General features: G+C 31.4%; 2 protein-coding genes across 4 annotated transcripts in view; one reads left to right on the forward strand and one right to left on the reverse strand.

Moving 5' to 3' along the window:
- LOC119682296 (FK506-binding protein 2-like) overlaps positions 1-19,939 on the forward strand; it is a 204,481-nt gene extending 184,542 nt beyond the window's left edge. The window contains exons 3-5 of one of the 2 annotated variants that reach the window (XM_038095706.1): positions 17,002-17,090; positions 17,171-17,358; positions 19,479-19,939. In XM_038095706.1, coding sequence (XP_037951634.1) covers positions 17,002-17,090; positions 17,171-17,358; positions 19,479-19,658 — 457 coding nt within the window. In that variant the 3' untranslated portion in view covers positions 19,659-19,939. The remainder of the gene's footprint in view (positions 1-17,001; positions 17,091-17,170; positions 17,359-19,478) is intronic. The other variant, XM_038095705.1, reaches the window with a different exon arrangement.
- LOC119682289 (zinc finger FYVE domain-containing protein 9-like) overlaps positions 1-27,775 on the reverse strand; it is a 225,511-nt gene that overhangs the window by 188,727 nt on the left and 9,009 nt on the right. The window contains exons 10-12 of one of the 2 annotated variants that reach the window (XR_005252573.1): positions 27,646-27,766; positions 26,565-26,741; positions 26,193-26,504 (exon numbers count right to left, since the gene is read on the reverse strand). Coding sequence is in view for 1 of the 2 variants with exons in the window: in XM_038095696.1 (XP_037951624.1) it covers positions 26,352-26,504; positions 26,565-26,741; positions 27,646-27,766 (451 nt within the window). In the remaining variant the exon portion in view is untranslated. Of the gene's footprint in view, positions 1-26,036; positions 26,505-26,564; positions 26,742-27,645; positions 27,767-27,775 lie in introns of those variants that run through there. The other variant, XM_038095696.1, reaches the window with a different exon arrangement.

Below are 27,775 nucleotides of genomic sequence, written 5' to 3' on the forward strand. Positions count from 1 at the left end.
GACCAAGAAAAAAACAAAAAAATATTTACAATGTTTACACTTTCACTTGTTCGGCGACCTTGCATGCATATGCATAAATCGTACTTGACTTGTCTTCTGCAATTTTGGATGTTGACTGATTATGTTTTGTATGCAATGTATGAAGCTACATAATGGAATGGAATGTAGATTACATGCAGATGTAGATTAATGAATTTTGCAGTAATAATAATAAACTATTAAAATACTAGGACCTTTAATCCAAACAATTTTGCTCATCATAAGCAAATATTCAATTAGATTTCAAGCAGACTTATTTATCGAAAGCTGGGCTCGCATATTTCTGCAGAAAAAGACAAAAAAAGCGACAATTAATATAATATCTAATAGCCAAACTATCTCAGTGTAGGTTAGATTGAAATGACAACTTTATACAAACTATAGTTTACCCAAAGACAAATATAGTCGGTTGTGATACCATAGACAAGTGTATGAACGGCGTATCTTTGAGTAGGTGTGACTCCACTTACTGATATTAAATTCAGTCAAAGTTCCTTCATAATTTACCTAAACACATTTAATAATGTTCGTATTATTAACAGATCTATTATTAATAATGTTCGTACCTTCACCAGATCTGAAGAACTATTAATTAGTAGAAATTCCAAACACCTAGTGTATGAACGGCGTATCTTTGAGAAGACACGACTCCATTTACTGAAGTCAAGCGGTCTTATTGACATAAAATTCTGTCAAAGTTCATTCATAATTTACCTAAACACATTCATTTAATAGTCCGTTATGATACTATTGGTGGGATTTCCTTACATACACCAGCTCTGAAGAACTACATTATAAGTAGAAATTCCAAACATTTAGTATATGAACGGTATACCTTTGAGAAGTCGTGATTTCCCTAACTGAAGCCAAGCAGACTTACTAAACTTAAATTCTATCAAAGTTCCTTTCCTATACTGAATAACTTCCTATCGCTCGTTAACGAACTAGAACAAAGTAAACGCGTCAGTTTGTGGTGAGCTCCAAAGCATAAAGAAAACAAGAAATTACAAAGGCAATGAAATAGCAAACAATTTTGCCAAACAAAAAGCCTGAAGGCATTTAAATAATTGACAGGAATCGAAATTAAACAACCACTAGATAAATAGATAAAGCCAAAGACAGCTTGAAAGATTCAACAACACATTTAGTGCAGATTTCTGACGGGATACTGCAGATTGATAATATTACTTCTCCGAGACCAATATCTGCCACTTGTCTGAAGTTGATGTTAAAATATCTGCAAACATTTGTTCATTTGTTTAGTATGAATCCTTCTTGTACAGCATCTCAAGAATTATATCTCCTTGTTTGATGCCTAATTCAATATTGAATGGTTGGTTTCAAGGAAGTTTTTACACCCAATGATGCCTTACAAAGATAAACCCAATATGGATATCTAGCTTTTACAGGTTAACGACGAAAATTAATATTTTCAAAGCATGTGTTTTATTTATACTGCTATATGGTTGCGAAACATGGCTTGTAAGCGAGTTAACCGGTACCTTCGGAAAATATTTTGTATCTTTTGGCCAAATCGAATTTCAAACTAACAACTGTGGGATAGAATGAGTACAAACGATGTCAACATAAATATCCGCAGGCGAAAGTTTAACTATATTAGTCACACCAAACGAAAACCATCAAGTGAAGTTTGTTTTCAAGCGCTTACATATAATCCGCAAGGGAGTAGAAGGTGAGGAAGGTCTAAGATTACCTAACGGAGTCCAACAATAAACGAAATCAACAACCAATCAACACACCTTGGCAGATCATACATCAATATTGTTGAGCTCAGTAAAGTGGTAGTAAGAAGGCAAAGATGGAAGCAATTTGTAGACAGTTTATGTCCAGTATAAAGGCAGCTTGGAATCACGTGATACCAAGCAAGGCTTCATAAAAATAATAATATGATGCCTTAAAGATACTAATTTCATATTAATCGATTACTCGATATTATTTCGAAAGAATTCTACTTTGAAGGCGATACAATGATATACATGTTTTGTGTTTCATTGACTGATTCCTGGTACTTTCTTAACAGATTATACATACTAGTGTATAATCTACAAAAAAAAATCTGAATGTTGAAAGAATTAATTTCTTAGTGAATTGGCGTAACGTTGCAATCAGTTAGCAATATAGCATATTTCTTATTAAATTTAATAACATTATCTGTTGAGTTTCTGCCAAGTTGAAGTTTCTGCCTACTCTGCCTATTTTACATCTCAGATACTTTATTGGCAAGGAAAAAAATATTTTATGCAAATTCATTGCTTTTTTATGATTTATTTTTTTGCCTTGGCACAGTTATTTTGACTTCCACACACGCCGCTGACCGTAAATTTCAGTTTTAATGTTTAAGAATTTTTTCTCACATCAGAAATATCTGAAGAATCTCATTATTTGCAGACTCGCATTACTACTTCAAACGCGAGATACTCGCTCGTACATTTATGACTTTCAAGTTATTTCACATCATTTTTTATGCCGGATGGAAGCAGCAATACTCGTATGTTTTCCAAGTAACTGCTGCTGTGTCCATGTACTGGAGTTTACTGCACTTAAACAGCTTTTTGGTGAACTGTACTGTGCTCATATCCTTAAAGATATGCACATCCTTACTTATTTTAAATAATTAATAAGGCACTGCGCCGTTTTTTAAATTTATAACAACTCAAACGAGTTGAGTTTCGGGTGCGCATATAAATGTGAGCGGATGAATGCAATCTAGACGTGATGTTCTGACTTAGGAAATAAATTCTCGCACTTTTACTCGTATTCGTATATTTAGTGGTTTGGGGGGCGATTATTTTTTACTAAATTGTATCTTAAAATTAGTTTCTGAAATTATGTTTTTGCTTCCAAGTATTTCACTTACTTGCACGAGTATGATCTCATTGAAGTAAAACAATTTAACAAAATTTACATCCAAAAAATTTTCGAACTTTCTTTCAATTAATCCCCAGCCGCTAACCTCGTACATTGTAGATACACTTGACCGGTAACCAGAAAAGTTTAGTTTTCTACTTTCTGCTTTAAAAATTACTCCAGCACACATTTTTGGTAGGAACTTGAAAATTTTCTTCAAAAAATTCGCACGAATTTCAAATTTGTCTCGGCGGGGATGAGCTTGGGATTTGTCGGTTATTGAGGGTTTTTCGGTTTCACATCGCATAAAAATCCCATCGAAGTGTTTTATTATTTAGTGAGCAGTGCTTCATGAACTGAGTTGGTTGGGTTGGGTTGGGTTGGGTATACACTTGTATGTGCCGTCATGTATTTATGGATGCGAAAGCGATACATAAGTTTACACGTTTACGTCTGTTTGATTGCGTTCCAAAAGGATTGGATTTGAAATGAAATGATTTTTGCAGTTGAAGTGAAGTCAACGAGCTTGTGGAATCGGATGTGCTATTTGGCCATTATGCCGCATATTTAATGTTGGCAAATTTTAGTGCAGGGGGAGTTGTTTACATTTAAAAATTGTTGTGATTGTTGTTGCTGTTGTTGTTGTTGATATAATGGTGTATATAAAGTGTATAAAAAATTTCACATTTATATGATTTTCAATTTTTTTGTTTTTTTTTGCTCGATTTTTTGCAATGAAATCGAAACTTATCAAATATTTAGTTGAAAATCCAAAAAAAAAATAAAATAAAACCAAAAATGAGTTAAAATATCTGACTTTATGTTAATATACAACAGGGGAACGAGCAATGAATCCGTCGAACATATGTGCCCCTTTATAAATTTATTCGCTATATGTAATACACTTAAAAAAATTACTTCAAATATTCGCAAGTTAAGTTCATTAGTAATGAGTTTAACATAAATAAGAGGCATAAAATAAAATTATATTTTATTCGAAGAATATTTTATGCCATTATACCCAATATTTTATGAGTGTGAGTACTTTATTATTTCAGTTTTGATTTTTTTTATTATATTTTGACTGGAAGGATTGAATGTATTTGTAAGCCTGTTAGGAAATTCAGAAAGAAAATAGTATTAATGCAGTTGTTGTTATTTGTAACTATAAAGTATTGTTATTAGGATAAGGTATTACTGTCCGAGTCCAATTTCTTTAAGGAAAGAGAGTGTAGAGGCTACCTTTTCTAGCCTTAAATCCCTATGTTCTATGAAATACCCTCATAGGTGTTTCTTCCGCTTGTGAATCAGCGCCGGGCATTCTCACAGCACATAATATGCGGTTTTCTCTCTACTTTACAGTATCTGCAATCTGAGTTGGATTGGATTCCTAACTTTGTTAGTTAATTATTTAATCTACAGTGACCGGTCAATAATCCGGTAATAATTCTTAGGTTATTTTTTGATTGTGCTTTACAATCTTTGAAGCGTTTTAGGTTGTAAGTCCTAAAACTACTATAAATTGTATGGAGATTTTTTAACAAATGCTTAGTCAGAACAGAGGTTACTACTCAAACAGGAGATACCTAGGCAGGCGAACTATATTGTTCTAGTGTTTCATTTATTCTGCTATTAGCCGAGTTTTCTTAACGTTTAAATGTTAATTATGTGGTTTTTCTATTTCATTTTATTTTTTAGTGAGTTTTTATTTTTTTTATAATAAAATAAAAATAATAAAATTTCAATTATAATTATGCTATTGTTAAAATAGTTTTGTCTATTGTTTTTATGGTAAATTATTTACTTATTCGTTAAAATATATTCCATCTCATTTATTAATATATCAAATTGATCTAGAAAGTTTTACAAATATTTAATTAATTTTTCCTTCTAAAAACTATCAATCTAAAACTGATCAATGTTAGGCTTGGACATACTAATAGGATGCGTATGGGGTATGTAATTGTTGGTAGTGCAATCAAGTTAAAACCTTGATATCTCCAGAAGTATGCAGTATGCTGCATTGCATATACAGTATAAAAAACAGTATTTACAGTATTTTTTCCATAGGCAATAAATATCTTGTTAACAAAAAACTTCTATGAAATAAATTAAAACATTTATTAATACCTCTAAAGTATTTGAAGTTGTTTCAATATTCAGGCTTTAAAACGAATCACATACACAATTTTTATAACATATAAAATAAATATGAGTAAATATTAAAACACAACAAAACATTTTGCTAACTGAATATTACTTCTCTTCTTACTGTTATATAAATAATATGCTACGCGATGCATATGTTATTAAGCATATAAAAGTTAAAAAAGAGAAATGAATAAAGAAATGCATTTCAAATGATTGAATGCTTGAATCTAAAAGCGAATCTAATGCATGAGATCATTGAGGAATTGTAGGTTGTTAATATCCACTTTTTTTTTTAACCAAATTTGAACTATTCATAAAAAAATAATTCAATAGTTACTTCGACTGCTATTTTTTTATAAAATACTAATTAATTTCATATATAAATGAAACCAATATTATTACACACCAAGTATACTATAGTATAATACTATAGTTAATACTATATATATGTATCATTATTTGCTCTCTATATTTATTTTCATAACAATTATAATTTTAAAATATTTGTTATTAATTCAAGTGTATCGATTTGGCTTTCATATACCATACATTGCGCTGTTCTGCTTCATTACTCCCTATTCTCCACACTCTCTCCATCAAATTGATTGATGCTTCATAAATATTTCATCTTTGGTGATAATTGAATTGCCGCATTTTGCATACGACTCCCATTGACAATAATAAAAAAATTCTTTCTGTTGACAGCATTGAAATTTCCAGATGTTCCCAATAGTATGAATTATAAATTTATTGTAAATACTTTATAATTATTTTATTACTACAGGTAGTATTCAAATAGATAGAATGAATTGTATACAATAATGTTTTACCCCAATTTTCATTAAGTTAATTATGACCAATTTATTGGACGCAGAACGAAAGTATATTTGCTCCCCAAAAGGCAATTGAAATGTTACTTTTAGTTTTACTTTATTTAGGAACCTTAAAAATCTATTGCAATAAATGTAAGAGTTCTTCGCTATGGTTTTTTGAGATGTTAAATGTAAGTCTCAGTAGTGAATGATTTGCCGGCAATGTACTGAAGGCATTAGATTGCAGGCAAAGAAATGGTTATGGGCCCATGATAGTGGCAGAGTTCCACTCTTGCAGCTCAAGCCTATTGAAATGGAATGACTAGACTTCTGGACACCAAAATAAGATTGAATGAAATGCAATACTTTCCTAAAATATTTTCATTTTTTCAACAATCAAGATCCGCATTTATTACGCTTTTCACCTCCCTTCAGAAATATACATTACATTACGTTTGTGATCAAATATTCAAAAACCTGGTAGATATCTCTTTTTATTCTCAATATTTGACTTTAATTTCTTTACTTAAATACTGTCTATTCGGTGTTCATGATCTTTCATTTCATTTCAGTATCTCTGAGCAATGAAGTCACTAAGATGCCTTTTATCTAAATTCAGCAGTATTTAAATAAATTTTTTGAGAATATATTTCAACATAAGAAGAAACGTTTTAAAGATTTTTTATATTGTATTATAAAAGACATTTTTTGAGAATGTTTCGCAAATTACTGAAATGATTTCTCGACCTAGGAAGGGAATTGGAAGGAGTGAGTTATTGGTGGAAAGAAAATTCTTTCACATGATAAAAACATATTGATGTACGATATATGAATAAGACCAAATATCCGCGAAAATATTTTAAAATAAAATTTTGAACCCTCATCATTTAACTATATATTACTAGATGGTGTAATCCAAAACACATTTTTGGTTTAAGCTATTTAACTAAATCGGTATTGAGTACATAAACCCTTATCAATTAGATTCCATGGATGCCTTATTAGGGTGGCTCAGAAAAACTAAAATGCGATTTTTAATGAGCGCACCCCCTAGGAATATGCCATTGACCAAAAAAATGATATTCCCAAAGTTTTGGAGCAATAGGATTAAAAATGACGTTGCGCCACTCGAGCAAAGTTGGGTTTTCAGGACAAAAAACAGTAATTTTTCAATTCAAGGTCATTTTTTATCTTTGTTACTTGTTTCAACACTTATTAATATATACTCATTTGATAGATAATTAAAATATCTTTTTAATAAGTTACTGATGAGCAAAATCGGTTAAAAACTATGCGCAAAACACAATAATTAGTTCAGGGACTGTGCTCTGTTTTCTATTTCTATTACCTTTTAGCTGGCATGCACAATTACGTAATAGGTATGGTATATGCTACAATTTAGTTAACTATTTATAAAAAATTATAATTTCAAGAAAATTCTTTTTTTCAGTAATTAATATATTGTGTTTACTATGTTTTATAACATAAATCTGACTATGTGAAGGATAATTTTTATGATAATGTTCGACTACTTGCAGAACATATTGTTTTCCTCTTCATATTTTGTCAAAATCGAATTATAATCCATCATAAGCCTAATTCCTCTTTCTATACAATCATTTATCATATGAAGTCTGGCACAGAATTCAAGTGCGTCTCTATAATCTTGTGTCTCCATCCATGGCGAATGATCGAAACTGATAAAACAATTAGATAGGCGAAAACGATCAAAAAAATTTATCTCTTCGGTCACGAAATCAATAAGGTTCTTTGAGGAAAATTACTTCATTAGTGGGTTCCCACTCTTTATCTAACCAGAGATAGCTGGGAGCTAAGATCTGTGACCGGTAACTCTACAATTACTATCTACGCAGATGGTTCAAAGATGGAAGGCGGTACGGGAGCAGGTATCTTCTCGAAAGATATGCAGATAAGACATTGCTACCGAATCCCTGCTACTTACAGCGTCTTTCACGGCGAGATATATGCTATCGAGAAAGATGTCAACATTAAACAACAAAGTACAATTCGTCCTTCGAATATCACGATTTTTGTAGATAGGCCGCACTGAAAACAATTGAATCTAAATTCCAAGATACTCGCATCACTGATGAGCATCCAATATCATAAGGTCTCTCTTTGTTGGACATAGTACATTTCGAATACTTGGACATAGCAATATTGAAGGGAATGAACTAGCAGATGAGATGGCCTAGCAGATGAGATGGCCAGAAGAGGTTCTGAATTGCATACAGGAGAGGCCGACCTCTCAATACATACACCGATATGTAAACTGTTTAGGATAATAGAGGGAATCAATACGGTGACTAACAATTTATAAACTAACCGCGAAGACTGTAAGGTCGCTAGAATCTTATGGCCTAAGATTGTGCAATGGCACAGTGCCCCTGCACACGAACTGCAGGTTTACTCAAACCTTGAAGGCTTTTCGTTTTATTTTTGTCCAATTTAGGCCATAAGATTCTAGCGACCTTACAGTCTTCGCGGTTAGTTTATAAATTGTTAGTCACCGTATTGATTCCCTCTATTATCCTAAACAGTTTACATATCGGTGTATGTATTGAGAGGTCGGCCTCTCCTGTATGCAATTCAGAACCTCTTCTGGCCATCTCATCTGCTAGGCCATCTCATCTGCTAGTTCATTCCCTTCAATATTGCTATGTCCAAGTATTCGAAATGTACTATGTCCAACAAAGAGAGACCTTATGATATTGGATGCTCATCAGTGATGCGAGTATCTTGGAATTTAGATTCAATTGTTTTCAGTGCGGCCTATCTACAAAAATCGTGATATTCGAAGGACGAATTGTACTTTGTTGTTTAATGTTGACATCTTTCTCGATAGCATATATCTCGCCGTGAAAGACGCTGTAAGTAGCAGGGATTCGGTAGCAATGTCTTATCTGCATATCTTTCGAGAAGATACCTGCTCCCGTACCGCCTTCCATCTTTGAACCATCTGCGTAGATAGTAATTGTAAAGTTACCGGTCACAGATCTTAGCTCCCAGCTATCTCTGGTTAGATAAAGAGTGGGAACCCACTAATGAAGTAATTTTCCTCAAAGAACCTTATTGATTTCGTGACCGAAGAGATAAATTTTTTTGATCGTTTTTGCCTATCTAATTGTTTTATCAGTTTCGATCATTCGCCATGGATGGAGACACAAGATTATAGAGACGCACTTGAATTCTGTGCCAGACTTCATATGATAAATGATTGTATATAAAGAGGAATTAGGCTTATGATGGATTATAATTCGATTTTGACAAAATATGAAGAGGAAAAACAATATGTTCTGCAAGTAGTCGAACATTATCATAAAAATTATCCTTCACATAGTCAGATTTATGTTATAAAACATAGTAAACACAATATATTAATTACTGAAAAAAAGAATTTTCTTGAAATTATAATTTTTTATAAATAGTTAACTAAATTGTAGCATATACCATACCTATTACGTAATTGTGCATGCCAGCTAAAAGGTAATAGAAATAGAAAACAGAGCACAGTCCCTGAACTAATTATTGTGTTTTGCGCATAGTTTTTAACCGATTTTGCTCATCAGTAACTTATTAAAAAGATATTTTAATTATCTATCAAATGAGTATATATTAATAAGTGTTGAAACAAGTAACAAAGATAAAAAATGACCTTGAATTGAAAAATTACTGTTTTTTGTCCTGAAAACCCAACTTTGCTCGAGTGGCGCAACGTCATTTTTAATCCTATTGCTCCAAAACTTTGGGAATATCATTTTTTTGGTCAATGGCATATTCCTAGGGGGTGCGCTCATTCAAAACTTCATTTTTAATTTTCCCCCTTATAACGTGAGCCACCCTAATGGCTTATACATCCATATTCCAGTAAATATGGAAAACTTAACCACTCCTCCCACTTAACTTATGATTCGGAGCTTTGGTATAGTAAACGCCTCAGAACTTATGTACTAGGTTACCAGTAACTAAACAAACTGTGACAAAAAACATAATAATAAATATTTTCAACTCAATTGTCATTCTTTGAAGGCAATCACTAATATTTTGTGTAACTAAGGAAGTTAGTCCTTAATAGTGTCAATCTGAAAGTTACTTAAAAAGTTAGAAAACTCTGCCTAACCTTGAAAGAGCAAGGATGACATAAAAGCATGTCACTATGAACAACATGCTCGACTTCTTTAAAGAGAAGAAGCGTGCGGGGTGCTTCAATCTTCCTCATGCAACTAAACATCGATGTTCTTTCGGTTTCCAGATTGACTCAGATTGTGACTTGCCTAAGCTCGAAACCCGTTGTAAACCATTGCCAAATAGATTAATAAAAATCCTTTTCACTTACACCAATCAATTTCGATTCAATAATAATTCAGACAAGTGCTGTGAAATCGGCTGTATCCTATCTGTCAATTATTTTAATTAGAGATGTGCTAAACAGTTAACTCTGCAAGAAGACTTCCGACTTTTTCCGAGTTTGTTTGCATCTAATGATTTTTTTTATGTTATTGACGACAGATTTTTAAAAATATGAAAAGCATACGAAATACATACGATTGCAAGGTCGTAACAATAACAATTATCCAATCTTAAACGTAAATCAAAAGGGATAAAATGGAATCACCTAAAACAAATTTACAAAAGTACTTTCCGCAAATATCTCATAATTTAGTCGTAAATTCTGGTTAATACTCTCGAGCTTAATGTGGCCCTCTCATATATTAATCATATCCTTCTATATTGCGTGTAGCGAGGATAACAAAAGCACTTACACGTATGCTTTGCATCCTTTTATGTATATATTTTGAAGTATAATTTTGTTTTTTAAATAAGTACATCTAAACAAATGTCATGTTATAAAAATTTCACATATAACGACAACAACGGTAAAAATTCATGCAATAAAAATTCACACGGGCTTGGGTGTCCCGTCCCGACTACACTACGCTAAAATCCAAAAAGTAATCCACGCGACATTTACATGTTCACTAGCGAAGGACTTTACTTTTTTCTACGATTCACGATGTTTTTTTTTTATTATTATTCGTTTGTTTGACAGTTTAGAGAAACTGTTGTTCTTTAATTCAAAAATTTTTCTTGTATCTCACCAACAAGAGATTTGCACTTGAAGAACACTTTACCGGTTTCCGCGGTAAAGGTTACTTTTTTTTCGTTGGTATAATAAACGTTGTACTCCGCCCTATCATCATCAAAACAGGCAAGCCGGCAAGTTGTAGCAACGCGTCAGCTAAAGCTGCCAAGGAATTTTTCTAGGCAATGTTAAAAATGTATTTTAGAATTGTTGCAAAGCCCAAGAGTAGCAAATAAAATATTTAACAGCTCTCAAAAGCAAAAACAGCAACAGCATCAAGAACAAGTACGCAGTGCTGGATTTAAAAAATTGTGAAGGATTTATTGTAGGGGTATCTCTAAATAAAATCTTAGTAAATACAATTAAACACAACGAATTGATTAATAATAATAAGAAATAGAAGTTAAATACAGCAGAAGTATGATGACCTCAACAGATGTTTCGTATGGAAAACAAATCCTCAATCTAATTGAAAGCACTCTAAATTCTTCAAGAAGACTAAATATCTTCTGCTAAGGAGACCTAAGGAAACCTGATAGAAAGTATTTCACTTTTTTTACAAAGACCGAAACTACTTGGGTTTAGGAGGCCTTATCGGATCTTTGCAAACATACCAAAACTTCTTGCGCCAAGAAAACCTTAATAGATCCTTTGTATTGAAAACATATCCTCAACTTAATATAAGATATTCTATATTTTTTACAAAGACTAAAAATTCTTGGCCCGAGGAAACTTTAACGGATCTTTTGCATCGAAAGCATACCCGCAGCAACCTAACAGAAAGTATTCTACATTATTCACAGAGATCAAAATATCTTCTGCCCGGGACACAAAAGACAAAGTCAAGAACCCTTGCATTAGTACCCTCTTTATCCAAGAGTTAATATTTTGATTTTAATGTAGTATTTCAAAGAGAATTATTAGACTAAAAAATTCAAAAATAGAACATTAATTTTAGTTCTTGACGCGTTAAAAATCAATGGAGAGATTTTTTAGAATATTACCCTAGAACTCAGCTACCTCTAAAAAATATCAAATGTTATTAATTTTCATTCAAAGTTGTAAAAAGTTAGCTTAGCTTGCTAATATTATCCAAAGGAATTAATTCACATACATCTATGTCAAACTAAAACCGTGGTTATATTCGGTTCTATCCGTTTTCTAGTTGGTATATACAGAGAGAACAGACTGAACATAATTTAAGTACCGAGGGACACCAAAAAGTTGATTTATATCGTTGAAATGCTTAAATTGAGTTTTCAGTAAAAGAGTTCATATACTTAGTCTACCATAAAGTTAATTTTGGATTGTTTCAAAATACAATTAAAAAAAAAATCTTTTTCTCGTAATTTAAAAAACGTTTTAGGAATCGTTGTTCCGAAAAGTGGAATGAAACATTTAATATCACAAAGTTCAAATTCCTTTTTGGTAAACGTTATCTTCAACACAGATTTATACCAGCTGACGATTAGGGTGCAGTTACAGAAAGAAATTGTATAATCCATGGTATGAGAACCTCTCAGAACGTTATAGTGAAGCTGGCGCTTAAATAGAATGTGCAAGATTCGCTTAGAGCAGTTGACCCATCTATCACCTTAATTCACCTGGAGTGGCAGATTGATTTGGATTGATTTTCTTTAAAATTTATTTAAAGAAAATTTTTACTTTTTTCTGGCGTATCTCCGGTGACTGGCCTTGACCGCAACACCTAAGGACATGGGTCTATAAACATGAAAATGGTTATGTAGCCATGACAGTGACAAAGCTCTAGTTAGTAGATAACTTGAGGATCGGACACATGAATAATAAAATCTTATCATTATATTAGTTTATAACTAACATACCAATGAGACTAAATTATAGAAAGATTAAAGAGTTATATTTTACAAACATCTCAATAAAACATAATTGTCCTTTTAAAAATTTAAATTAATTTATAAACTTTCAATTTAAATAGTTGTTTTATTTCAAACAAATTATAATTGTAAAGAAAATATATTTATTTCTTCCTTCAAATCTGAAAAATTCGCTACTTTTCAAAATGAAGTTAACCTAACCAGTAACGCTTATTCCGCACAGCCAAGCACACCAAAAATAACCTCTTGTAAATGTTTACACCAGAAGTGTCGTACAAAAACTAAAGCACCGGAAAGGGATTCGCAAGTTTTCGGAGTGATAATCATATTTGACTCGCTTCACGCTTCCATCGCCAAACTTGGCACTACACTTTTGCTATTGTAAATTCAGTTACGAATCAAAAAAGAAGAAAAATGTGTGTTTTCGAAGTTGTTTATTATTTTTGGCTTTAAATTACTACAAAGTATCAGTAAAAGTTTTTATATTGGATAGAAGTATGAACTTTGCCTCAACAACATATCACCAGGAGAACAACAAAGAGCGACATGACAATCTTCTAACAAAATAAGTACAGCGCAATATCTCAAGCAACATGAATAATTTCTACTGCAAAAAATGTGTAATTGTCTGGTACGAAAAAAATTTGAATCTGACAGACCCTAGGGAGTAGCTATATTGTACTAGAGTTTTTCAAAATTTGCCTAAAGTTTTTGAAAGTCAGTTAGTTTTGAGATATGATTAAGCAACAATTGGGGCATTATCATTACGTGATGCCATTATGATAATTTTTTCTCCAAGCAACAGGGGAACTAAAAAAATTTCGAATTTTGCGATGTTCTATTAATAAAAATAAATAATCTTATCATTTTAAATATATACATTTATACATTTCACAAAAATATTATATATATATTTAATAATATAAATATATATATTTCATATATATACCATATTATATTAAGAAATTAAGGAAGTCTTATTGACGAACAAAGATATGTCGAAACTGGATAGTTTTAAACCCTTCATCATAAAGTTTCTTGCAAAGAATGTGATAGCAAAACGGCAAAAATTCCCAATTGAGGTACATGAAAAGTTATCTGATGGACTGCTACTGCAACCACCCAACCAACATATCTGTTGGTTGGAAGATACTAACGCTTTACAATCAATCAAAAAGTCGTTTTATACTTACGTATTACTATAGTATATGTACCGGAGTATATTTAGTAAGATCTTGGAAAGTAAAAAGATTTACTAGAACGTTTTTAAGAACTAAAGTCAAAGAATCAGGAATAAATTGAAAGAAGGTCATTAAAGACGACCTTAGAATAATCACAATCCAAAACTGGTACATAGTATAGCTACATGGAGTCGACTGAATAAAAATTGTTACAAAAGAATGCTTCATTAAAGACAGCAAAAAAATAAAATGTGGAACTTGTTTTATTATTATTACCCATAGATAATTTATATAAGGCTCAGCTGTGAATAAATTCTGAGAATGTTAAATCATGCGTTACTATGCTCTACACAAAATAACAGTCTAGACTTTCTGCCGTATATCGCAAACCCAGTTATCCTTACGAACAAACTGACCATAAAGACGACAGTAAGGGTCATGTTGTGCAGATTGTAATGGTTTATTAATTAATGTTTTTCAAATAAATTAAAAATCTGAGAATGACAGCAAGAAAAAAAAATTCGATTAAACTTGGGTGACTTGACAAATCTTTCTGTGACTCGTTGGTTAAAACTGTTTAGCTAGGTAATAAATGTCAAAAATGGCGCCTATTAGGAGTTATTATCTATAGGTATTTTTGTGTCGATATGTAAGCATATTAATACAAAAGCAGTTCACACTAAATTCAGAACACAAAAAAACGTGTGTAAATAGTTAGAAAAGCAGAAAATTGTCAATTGTAAATAAGTCTCAGTATAACATATCTTTTGGTCATGAACAAGAAGTGTCGTAACCATACGTCATATAACATGGCTCTAACGATGCTGACTTTCATATCTATACTTATACTCGTTCATTAATATAGTACAAAATTTGCAAAATCACAGTATAAGAATTAGAATTATTAACAAATTAACTATTAGAATTTTAACGAATTTTAACTTTGGGTAAAATGGTATTGTGATTGGTGTTATAATGTTTAGAATCCAATCAGTCAGAAAACCTAAATGAGTGCTATAAATGTCGATGCTGTGAACCAAATTTCAAATAACGAACATAATCAATTAGAAATCGTTCTCTAGCGCCTTAAGAGAGTTAAGGCACTACTATACAATAATCCCCCTATAACACCGTACCCTTACAACGCGTTTTCATATTACGCGATTTCAATCCCCCATATAACACGGATATTCCCCCATATTACGCGGGGATTTGTACAGTTCATAATAAGTTTCGTGTACTTTTGCACGTGTGTATACGGGAACGGTACGGTATGGTATGGCATTTGGGGGTTTTCGGGTTAGTCTAAGGCCCCTATGCACTGCAAACAGTTTGATCTATTGTGCACCCCTTTGTATTTAGATATTTAGTATTACGAGGAATCGAACCAGCTCCTTCGGAAGGACTTTTCGAAGATCTTCATCTTCTAGTTGGTATGTACCTAAAATTTTGTTTCTTCTGTGGCCTAGTGCATCACAGTTGGTGATCAGATGTTCCATAGACTCTTCCTCATCACAGTAGAATCTGCAAATATTAGTGTCTGATATATGTTATCTCTTTTCTGTAAAAGAAAAGAGATCTCTCTGCACCAGAGAGTGACTTTAGACTCTTCTTGCTTAGGTTGAGAGCGGTGTTTGCTCTTTTGGCATCAAAATTTTAGAATTATTGCGAATGATATAGGGCGTCTATTCCATTCCAGTATTCATTGATACTTTTTTGGATCCATTTTTTTGTGTCCTGTTTTATGTTCGTTTTATTGGAGCCAAAGAAGGGGGTTGGAAATGACCTTACAGCGCTTCTTCTATTAGTTTAGAACACTACAAGAACACGACCAGCGATTTTTGTGTCATGAAAATTATACGATTTCAACTTAAACGATGTGTGATAGCATCATGTTATATGTCTAGTAATAATCAATAAATTTATTGAGAAAAAATTTAAGAATATATAGCACTTATTTGATTACCTTTTTTAGAATCATGAAATGCTATCACCAGTTAACCTTTCGACCCTAAACGAAAACTTGCCAAAATTCATTAAATAAATAAAATAGTTTATAAAACACGGTAGCAAATGTTAAATCCTACTGCTAATGGTATCGCAATTGGCCATTAAATGTTTGAAATATGTGGGTGATAGCCGTCAGTTATACAACATAACCTTAAACTTATATGAGCTTTGGTTTTCTTGTCGTCCCAAACTCAAATTGTATTAGTTTAGTAAACGGAAACATTATTTACTGGTATCGATTCATAATATTACGAATATAATCATGCTACTTTAATTGGATTATTTAAATTACTGGTTTGGTTAAGTAATGATAACTAATATAAACATAACACATATACAATGCAGATATTTACGCGCTGTTATATGCAAATAACAACATTCACTTCCTCCTATAAATTCAAACAGAGTTCTTATGAGAAGACTTTTGAATGCGCAAAAGAGCCGGAAAATTGTGTCAAATATTCGCATCATTTTTCATCATAAGCGAATGAATATTTAATAAAGTCTCCCCCATTGCCAGTTATTTACTAGCAAGTATAAAAAAGTTTAAAAAAGATTCAGGAAGCGCATTTTTAAGTGTCACACATACTCGATTATGGAAGGAAAAATGATTAAATAATCAAAAGTCCTGCGAAAATACGAGTAAAAAATGATGAATTCATCTCATGGAGAACTGTGCAGTGGGGAATTCAGTCATGTTTGTCGGTTTTAGTGATGAATTGTTTTTCGAAAGAAGTAAATTCTATTATTTAAAATATATTAAAATGGAAAAAACACGCATCGTACAAATACAGTTTTTTTTTTTTTGAGGCATAACAGCGGAAAATAGGTTGATAAATGTTTCCACTTCCACTTGAATTGTTTGTCTGAAAAACTAATTATTTAAAAAATTCACAACCATAATTACTTCTAATTGCCTTTTAATATAAACAAAATTTTATTAATTTGATAGTTAATTAACATTTGCTTTCTATTTACAGTTTTGACCGTGATCAACCGTTTACGTTCCAAATAGGCGCTGGGCAAGTGATAAAAGGCTGGGATCAAGGACTACTTGATATGTGTGTTGGTAAGCTAATTTACAATTTTAAAGCTTTTATCTTTTTTGCTTACAAATTTATATTAATATTTTATTTTATTTTATTTTAGGTGAAAAACGTAAATTAGTTATTCCACCAGAGTTGGGTTATGGTGATCGTGGTGCTGGAAATGTTATTCCAGCAAAAGCTACACTCTTGTTCGATGTGGAACTCATCAACATTAGTCAATCACCACCAGCCACAAATGTATTCAAGGAAATCGATGAAAACAACGACAAGCAATTGAGCCGTGAAGAGGTAGTTATATATGTATGGATCTATTTTCTCTCATCATTAATTTGTATCTGTTCATATGCTCAATTTGGTGGATATGCGGTGATATCTAAAATATTTTAGAATTGGTTTGCGGTTCTTTACTTTGCCTCTTGGTAAAGGATACGATTGTTAAAAGTATATTACTTCATAACTATAATGCTTGTATGTGTAGTAATCTAACTTTTTGTGAAATTCTATCCGACCTTTCTTTCTAATTACTTATTCTGAAAATATTACTTTATTATGAAAAGTCAAATTTTTAAGACTAAGAAAAGATTTGGTTATTAAGTGTTTACCATCCTTGCAAACAGTGGAACTTTAAAGAAAGAAAGCGACAATTGGTTGTCTGATTTCGGGACGACAAGTAACTTTAGTTCAATAAGAGCTGTAATCAGAATATAATATATAAAGAACGGATACTATATAGTTTTTTTTCGAAAAATCTTAATTTTCTGTTTTAAACTATGCCAACTGGAAAATTTATCATATAACGACCTCTCTTATATAAGGTAATCTATGTTAGATTCTATACCACCTTTAAGGATATTATTTTTTGAAAAGATATTAGTACTGGATCTTGTAAAACACGTTGAATATTTTACGTGTCTTTGTAAAAAACATTAAATATTTGTCCGGTTTTAAATTGGGAAAAATTGATTCTTGCAAAAATTTTACTTTCATCTATTACGAAAATAAATTTTATACTGAATGAACGCGGTTAGTTTACTTGTATTCTTGTTAATTAATTGCCAGATCTGTTTGAAGAGCTCGAGAAAAAAATTCATTGTTATAATATAATAATAAATGCAAATATGAAAATATAATAACGCTTTTGTGAAACCGGTGAACATTTGTGAAGCTTTCATCAGATTTATGTAACATTTAATCCTGCCTCCATGTTCTTTAGAATTGTATGTACCAAGTACTGATTTCATTCCCCATTACCTCCTCTATTTGTTTAATATATACTGCATTCTATGTGCGAACCATTCCCATTCCCACTTCTACTTATTATTACTTTTCACTCCAAGAGGTTGAGCTGGTTTATCAAGACTGGTTACAAAATGCGGACCTCGCATCTTTATGTAATACCTGATTGCGATACCAATTAGAGATATAGTAAAGAGATGAAGATATGTTGGGGTTTAAAGTATACTTCTATAAAATCATTTGAATAAGTTATGATCAAAACTTAACGGCGCTGTTATTGCAGTGAATTATCCAAATGGTCACAGACACTATTGTGCAAAAATGCATTAAACACTAACTCGCGTTTGATCAAACAAAGAAGAAGAAATAAATAGAATCTCAGTCCAGTGGGAAACTGCATTTGCATATATTTTTTTGAATAGAATTCACTAATTGAGTTGTAGTTATTAAAAATCTTCTAGGTACCATCGAATGCATACAATTATGCTACTTGTAGGTTTTTTCTCCCGATGTAGTGGAGAAGAAGAAAATTAAAAAAGAAAGTGAAAGATGATGTGCGAGAGAGGGAATAAGAGAAGAACAAGGTATGAAAAGAGACGAGTAAAAGAAGAGAGATAAAGTAAGATAAGTGAGATAAAGTAAGATAAGTGAGATAGAGGTGAAAGAAAAGAATGAGAGATAATGAAGAGAGGGAAAAGGGGAGAAAGGATCAACAAAGCATGATAGACATACAGAGAAGAGAGTAGCAGAGTTTAATGGAGAAAGTGGGAAGAGAAAGACAGAATGTGAAAAAGTAAGAAAGGGAACGAAAAGGAAAGAAATTGTGAGAAAGAAGAGATTATGTTCTTTAAAGAACTAGTACAAAAGAAAGGATCCGTATTATTCTACAGTAGAATATTAAAAACTCATTTTATTTATATTTAGTGATTAACCATTCAAAAAACATAATTAATTTATAAGTATTTAGTGATTAACCATTCAAAAGTCACTTCACTGACTTTATTTCAACAATTCAATTAATATTATATATTAATTTTATTTTAACCAAACCATATAGTTTAAAATTCCAGCTTCTATTATGTTTTTCTGTTAATATACAATTTTTATTCGCTATGATATCTACATCTCTATTTTAATATTCAATTTTACAATTCTTTTCTTCTGCCATTTAGGTCAGCGAATATTTGAAGAAACAAATGACAGCCGTCGAAGGACAAGATTCAGATGAACTAAAGAATATGTTGCGTGAAAACGACAAACTAGTAGAAGAAATCTTCCAACATGAAGACAAAGACAAGAACGGTTTCATTTCACATGATGAGTTCTCTGGTCCCAAGCACGACGAACTCTAATCATTTCACACATTCAAAACATTCGCACAATTTATTATGAGAGGACTGACGTCGCGTACTGATTTTAGACGTGACGCTTGAAATTAACAAAATGTCAAATGAACAAAAAACCTCTTAAAATCTAATTTTATACAATATATGTAATATATATAATTTGAAATTTTGTTAATATAATTCGCTAAGTTCTTCCTCAACTAGATTTACTCACAAACTATTTTAATAAATTGAGGTTCTACAGTTGTGCTTAAAAAAATTTAGTTAGTGTTATTTACCTTCTATAGATGTACTTTTACGAGTGCATATATAAAAAAATATAAAAATTATTATAATTAAATTATGCATACTTCAGTAAATTTTTCAATTTCAAACTACATTAGTAAACTTCATTAAAGTTTTTATTTGTTTAATTTTAGTCATTATTTTTATACCAGTTATAGCCTAAAAATTTTACACACATTTTTACTAATGTTAGTTGTTAAATTTGTAATTTATGTTGTAATAAATATGTTTGAGTGAAAATCCATTTTGCATAAAAACAAACAATTTTATAATAAAATAAAGTTATAACAAATTATATTTTAATTGTGTCGTAATATTCGTTTTAATCTCAAGTTTTTAGAATAATAAAACGCGACCGACGTAAGTTAAAAGAAATGTTATGTTTTAAACAATCATTACTAGATAATTAACTAGTAAGTATAATCTTAGCGCTAAAAGAACTTCTTTTTTATGTTGTTCCAGATATCCAGAATATATTTAAACAGTACAACTGTTTTGAGAGTCAGCGTTTGCAACAAAAATGAACTATGCAAATTACTTGAAAGATAGATCGTATTTCCTTATAGTATATTTCCACTGTCTTCGTTAGACCAGTTAACTTACTTTAGATTCAAGTAATTCAAGCAATCTTAAGTATGTTAATTAGTCTAACGAAGCCAGTAGAAACATACTACTAATCTAAGAAACAAACAAAATTATATGAGAGGAGAGTGTGTCTATATTTTCATTTTTTATCGAGATGCAGAATATCATAGAAATGCCTATCTGAAAAAATATACAGTAAAAAATGGTTCATCGAAAATAATAATATTCTTTAATGGTTTTTCAATCACCTACGGCTATTTACTATATAACTCTTTGTCATAGGCGAATTTATTAAACCTAAAACACACAGCGTATTGGAGGATTGACCCTAAGCAAATGGCGAAGTTATTATTACGAAAGACAATTAATTCTATTAGTATGACTTCAAATGGCCATAAAAGTCACATTAGCATAGTCCAATGAAACTGTATTTAAAACCAGAAGGATGGATATCCTGAAAATTATACTGGTTCTTTTTGCTAAACAAAGAAACATTTCTCTTGCAGATATTTTAATACATTACACTTCTAGATTACTATCCAAGAAAGTGAAATATGTTAGAATTGTCCATATAAACTTGAAAAAGCGTGATTATTCTATTCCCCACACCTGGCTATGGCCATGATCAGCTCTGTTAATAGTACTTGATCAATTATAATCATCGTTACAATGTTGCAGAAATTAGTATGCATGACAGATTGCAAAAACGAGATACGAAACTTGCATGATAAACCCTATTATCAGGATATGGCCTAATGTAAAACAAAGCATATTGGTAGCCAAGTGATCGCAGGGCTTGAAGCGGGCTACTACAATCACAATAAACTAGACAGCGTGTAATATATCGCTTTTTATTGTTATTTTTTAGGAATATCTACTATATTTCTATGTATTGTGTTTAAAAAAGTATAATATATATAAACTTATTAGTTAAAGATCTCTCCGATCTTAAATTAGAATATCTATATCGGTTTCAGGATATGAAAACCTTATATCTGAGTTAACTAAAACGAATAAAGAAAAGTCAGTATTTTTAACTGAACTTTGACCTTAATAAAAAAGGTAATATATATAGGAAAAAGGGTGTCAAAACACTATTCAGAAAACCAGAATTATTATCATCAATAAAATGTCAATATCTCCTAAAGTACAAAAATTGCGAATACCGAATATATTAAAGAAAATGTTGTCACTTCGTCAACTACTACCTGAGAAGAATATGAGGTATTCTTGGCCAAATGCGATAAGCAACGATAATTAATAAGCCCAATCAAATAGAAATTGAAGACGTGGATGATAATAGAGCCCGCACTGTCCGGAAAAACAAGTACATACATAAAAGGATGACAAAACTTGCACAATGGGATAGAATGGGGATAGTGAAGGATTTTAAAATAGAAATAAGAAAGCGAATAGGTAGAAATGTTGCAATTAATCTGGGTTTAGATATAAGAATCTTGTCGAAACTGGACGAAATCGTAAAGCAAAATCTATGGGTCCATTTCGACATAAAGCAGAGAACTCTTCCCAAAAATCAATTAAACGCTGTGCCACCCAAAAATTACTACCAAGAACAAATAAACAATACAGAAGCAACAATCTCTCAAGGCAAAAGTTATGCAAATGTATTAAGAGAAAATATTCAACCTCAACAATTGGCAATACCAGCAGTAGATAATTTAGAAGAGACGCTAAAAACACTGATCCAAAGTCTTAATCTTTTTATGTATAGTATGCAAAGTATGCAAGATGCAAGAACTTATAAAAAATCAAACTGCTCTAATGCAAACTCTAATAATGAAAAAATGAGCAACTCCATTAGAATATGTCACTGGAATGCAAACGGTATAAACAACCACAAACTTGAAATTGAATATTTTTTAATTAGTAATGCAATTGATATTATGCTTGTGTCCGAAACACATCTTACTCAAAAAAAACGCTTTCAAAATTCCAAATTACTACTTTTATGACACCAAGCATCCCAAAGGTATGGCTCGAGGAGGTACTGGTATTATAATAAAAAAAAGACTTAAACATTTTGTTTTAGAAGACTTCAGCAAAGATTATCTACAATCGACAGCTATCCGATTTGATGAATATGGAGAAAATATCGTAATAGCTGCAATATATTGTCCACCCAATCACAATATAGAAGTCCAAGACTTCCAAAACTTTTTTAAAACACTCGGTTCTAAATTTCTGGTCGCAGGCGATTTTAATGCGAAGCACACATTCTGGGGTTCAAGGCTAATAACGCCAAGAGGACGGAAACTTCTAGCAGTTGTGAAAAGTGAAGATCTCAATGTGATTTCAACTGGACACCCAACATACTGGCCTTCTGATCGACAAAAAGTCCCAGATCTTATCGACTTTGGTCTAAGCAAAAATATTAAACCGTCAACAATCACCGCATTTCCATTAGTTGAATTGTCATCAGACCACTCACCAACAATAATAACAATGCAAAGTCAACAGAATAAAACTATCCAAACGCAATGTCTAACAAAACATATAAACTGGTTAAAATTTCGTAAATATGTTTCTTGTCATATACCTCAACATGCTTCGTTAAAGGTGAATAATGAAATTGATGCTTGTGTTAACCAATTTTCTGAAGTAATCTCAATGGGTGTTGAAGTAGCTTCTATAAGAATTGAAAAAAAAGAACCCAAAAAAATCGGTGTGACAAAAACAATAGAGGGATTATTACAACAAAAGAGAAACGCTAGAAGACTATGGCAACGGCACAGATCCCCAAACAATAAAGTTTTACTAGCTAAATGTGCAAATGAACTCAAATATGCACTAGCGGAAAGACATCAAAAATCCCTAGACAATTTTCTATTCAATTTGGCACCTAATGAACAAACGGATTATTCACTTTGGAAGGCAACAAAGTACCTCAAACAGCCTATCCAGCATGAATCTCCTCTCAGACTAGAAAATGGTGACTGGGCACGAAGTGACTCAGAGAAAGGGGAAATATTTGTAAAACACTTGAAAAATGTATTTACTCCAAATAATGCTTCACAAAATACTTCTTTACCAATTACAAACCTATATCCTTCGAGCAGGCCCCTTATTTTTAAACTAGAAAATATCAATAAAATTATAAAAGATCTCAATGCGAAAAAGGCAGCAGGACCTGATAAAATCTCAGTTACAATGGTGAAACAATTACCACAATGTGCCATTATACATCTCAGGCATTTATTTAACGCTATCTTACGGACAGGATATTATCCCAAACTTTGGAAAATGTCACAAATAACAATGATACCTAAACCTGGAAAGGACAAAACCAAAGTAGAATCCTACAGACCAATTAGCGTCCTTCCAGTATTATCAAAAATATTTGAAAAGCTACTAATAACAAAAATAATGCCAATACTCTCAGCTAACGAAATAATTCCGGAGCATCAATTCGGCTTCAGAGCTAAACACAGTACAACTGAACAAGTGCATCGTATTGTATCATTCGTAAGAAACTCATTTGAAAATAAACAATACTGCACTTCCATATTTATAGATGTAGCCCAAGCGTTTGATAAAGTATGGCACGAAGGCTTAATACATAAAATTACAACTCTCATGCCAGTTAACACTCACCTTTTGTTAAAAAACTACTTAAGCAGAAGAACTTTTATTTTAAAATATAAAGATTTTGTTTCAGAACCCTGTCCTATCAAAGCTGGAGTTCCACAAGGAAGTGTAATAGGTCCGCTATTATATCTGCTGTATACAAGTGATATGCCAACTTCGGAAAACACTTTAACTGCAACATTTGCTGACGATACAGCAATACTAAGTGCACACAAAAACCCCGCAATCGCACAACGCATGCTTCAAGAACATGTTCACCAACTTGAGAAATGGTTATCAGTATGGCGTATCAAAGTCAATGAACAAAAATGTACCCATGTAACATTTGCTCTAAGACCAGGAAACTGTCCCAATATTACAATAAATGAGCAAAAAGTACCTTCAAGCGACAATGTAAAATATTTAGGGATACATCTAGACAGACGTTTAACTTGGAACAAACACATAGAGGCTAAAAAGACACAAATAAATATAAAATTAAGTTCATTGCATTGGCTTATGGGCACGTCATCTAAGCTACCACTTGAATACAAAATTTTGCTATACAAGTCGATAATAAAACCAATATGGAGTTACGGAATTCAACTGTGGGGAACAGCGATGCCATCAAATATTGAAAAACTGCAAAGGCTGCAATCTAAAACCCTAAGAATGATAACAGGTGCACCGTGGTTTCTGAAAAATGCTAACCTTCATAGAGATTTGAGCGTGCCAACAATAATAGAAGAAGCTGCTCGATGTAGCCGTCAGCATCTCTTAAAGTTAGAAGACCATCCTAACCAATTAGCTTACATGCTGCTACTGAACAAAGGCCACAGACGTCTAAAAAAGAAGGACACCATTAACATCTGTTAACCTTCAAAATTTTTATTTCATTTAAAATATTATAAATTTTCTTTAATTGAACTGAATGTGATTTCTTGAATTAAATTTAATCTCAATTTTAATTTTAATATTAATTTTCAATTTTTTTTTATTAAATAAATTAATGTCTTAATAATTTTTTCCAAATCAATGGCTTAGGAAAAAAAAATAAATTTAGTTTTAAGATTTGATCACTTATTGTTAGTTTCCAAATTGAAAGATTCAATAAATAACGTATGAATTGAAAAAAAAAAAAAAAATTTCGACATAAAAACATATAGCTGCTGTCTACAATTGAGATAAAACTGTTCTTGAAACACACTGGAGATATTCTTCATCCCCAGAAACTTTAGACGGTGAACTATTTAGAGCTTAGAGAGACCCGTACAGAAGACCGCAATAATATTATTTCCATTACAATTTTTAATCCAAGATAAAAAGTAACAAATACGATTAGAATGGGGATGCACATATTAACAACGCCAATGCAAGACCTTAGAAGTACTCAACTAAGTACTTAAAGTTAACAATGAATATCATCATGTACATAATATTAAATATATTTACTCCATTATTATAAATGGAAGAACTTCAGGAAAATATTAAATTAATTTGTAGTCTTGAAAGGCATGTTAAAATTGAGACAATATTAACACGAATTGAATATGTAAACTGGTTCGATTGATATACTTATTAAAGTGTTAGTTATTTCATTCAACCTGACATATAATATACCAACAACTATTTGTTCAACCTTTCTACTGATAACTATGTTATATATTTGCTACACTATTTATTTAAAATGTATTTAATTTATGACATATGATATGTGAGTATAACGTCTTCAAACTGTCTACTTGCAACTAATGAATTTATATTGATGATTTCTATGCATTTAATGATAAAAAAAATTGACAATCACATTTTTAGATTTAATAGTTAAAATAAGTTTTATTGAATACAATAGTTATATTTAAACAAGTATATACACAATGTACGTAGATATATTTAATTACAGTTTAATATTAACTAACTAAAAAATTGAATTTATTATTTTTAAAATAAGCTAACAACTTACACATTTTGATTTCAATAAAAGTGTAAATAACAGGAAACATGTTAAAACAATAACTTTTATAGATAACACCATCCCTTTTAAAAGAATTAATTAATTTAATTATTCATAAACTCTTTACATACCCATCAAGCACACAGCATTAAATATATTTTACGTTCTTAAATGAACGCCATTTGTTGGCCTCCTGTGATTGCACTTCATTCTGTATTCATTTAACGAAATTTTTAAACATGCTTCTTCTTATTGCAGAATGTTAACATGCTTCTTCTTATTGCAGAAAACTAAACATTTAATATATAAAATATTAATTCTAATACAATTGCATCTTCAATGCCAGATGATTCACTATGTAGTGTGGCAATCAAATGGTTGTCCAAAGCGTTCATATACAAAGGCGGTAATTTACTACCACGTGTACCAGCTTCATAGCAAACCTATAAGAAAAAATAATTAAATAATAATATAATAAAAATATGTATATTTATTATTTATACATTATCCTGATGCAAAGTTGTACGCAAACCAATCTTTGTACTTCCACTTGCAGCAAGTAAATCCAAAAAGGGTACTAAAGCCATCGAAGTGCTCCTTGCAATTTGTTCGGCAATTCTAGTAATGTCTGTTGAAGTAGCGCTTAACTGTGATGAAGTGGAATTATACCACTCATCGTACTGCATATACAAATATAGAAAAAAATAATCATATTAAAATTAATCAAATAAAATAAAACAATGTTTGAAGTAGTGCTATGTTCAAGTAGTATGATGTTAAAGCAGTTTGAGAAATCCAAAAAAATTGACTATCAGCTGTGATTCGAACAATTTCTTTCTCCTATTAACACAGACTGACTGCCTTTGTCAGTAAAACCCTCTCTTCATATTGCAAAAAAAACATTGACACTTTTTTTCCAATGAGCCAACATTAGTAGGGTCACGAGAGGTATTGCAACAAAGTTCTTAACAGGCTTCCGTCTGAAATCTCTAATAATGAAAGACGTCTTCTTCTTACATATATTGTCCTCAACATTCACTTATTATGAAATAATATATCAATTTCCAACGTTAACTCTATTCATGATATTAACTATTTGTTCACATACCACAATCAATACACTGATTTGAGACCTATAAATTTATAACTCTATTCCATCAATGTAGCTAGGTTCCCTCACCTTAAATCTGACTAATATCAAGTAGCAACTTCCCATATCTTTACCCTTCCCCTACTTTCTCTAATCCTAACCAACGTATTCATCCCGTATGCCATTCAAATTTTCTGCCATAGAGTCCCTTTCAGGTTATTCGGATTATTCGAATTATTCGAGTATATGTTTGAATTCGAGTTAAGGGGAAATGTTTAAGCTGTTCGAAGAAGTTATAATTATTCTAACAGTTTATGTACTCAATTTTTGATGATGAATTGAATGTTATTTTATATTTTGTTTTTGTTTTAAAGAAGTACGTTTAATCGCAAGTATTCAAACGTAATAAATTTTCAAATGGCTCAAGCATACTCAAACATTAAAATACTTAAAGCTCTATTTTGAATAGAAAACTTATATAATAGAAGTATTACCTTTATAATGTAGATATCTGTTAGACGTATTAAATAATTCGTGTTTGAATAGTTGAAACTGGCATGAACCCGCATACTCGATGTTCCTTCCATAGACATTTCATCTATAGGTGATTTTACGCTGTAATTT

Source organism: Teleopsis dalmanni, chromosome 2, assembly GCF_002237135.1.
Source record: "Teleopsis dalmanni isolate 2A chromosome 2, ASM223713v2, whole genome shotgun sequence".
NCBI lineage: Eukaryota > Metazoa > Arthropoda > Insecta > Diptera > Diopsidae > Teleopsis > Teleopsis dalmanni.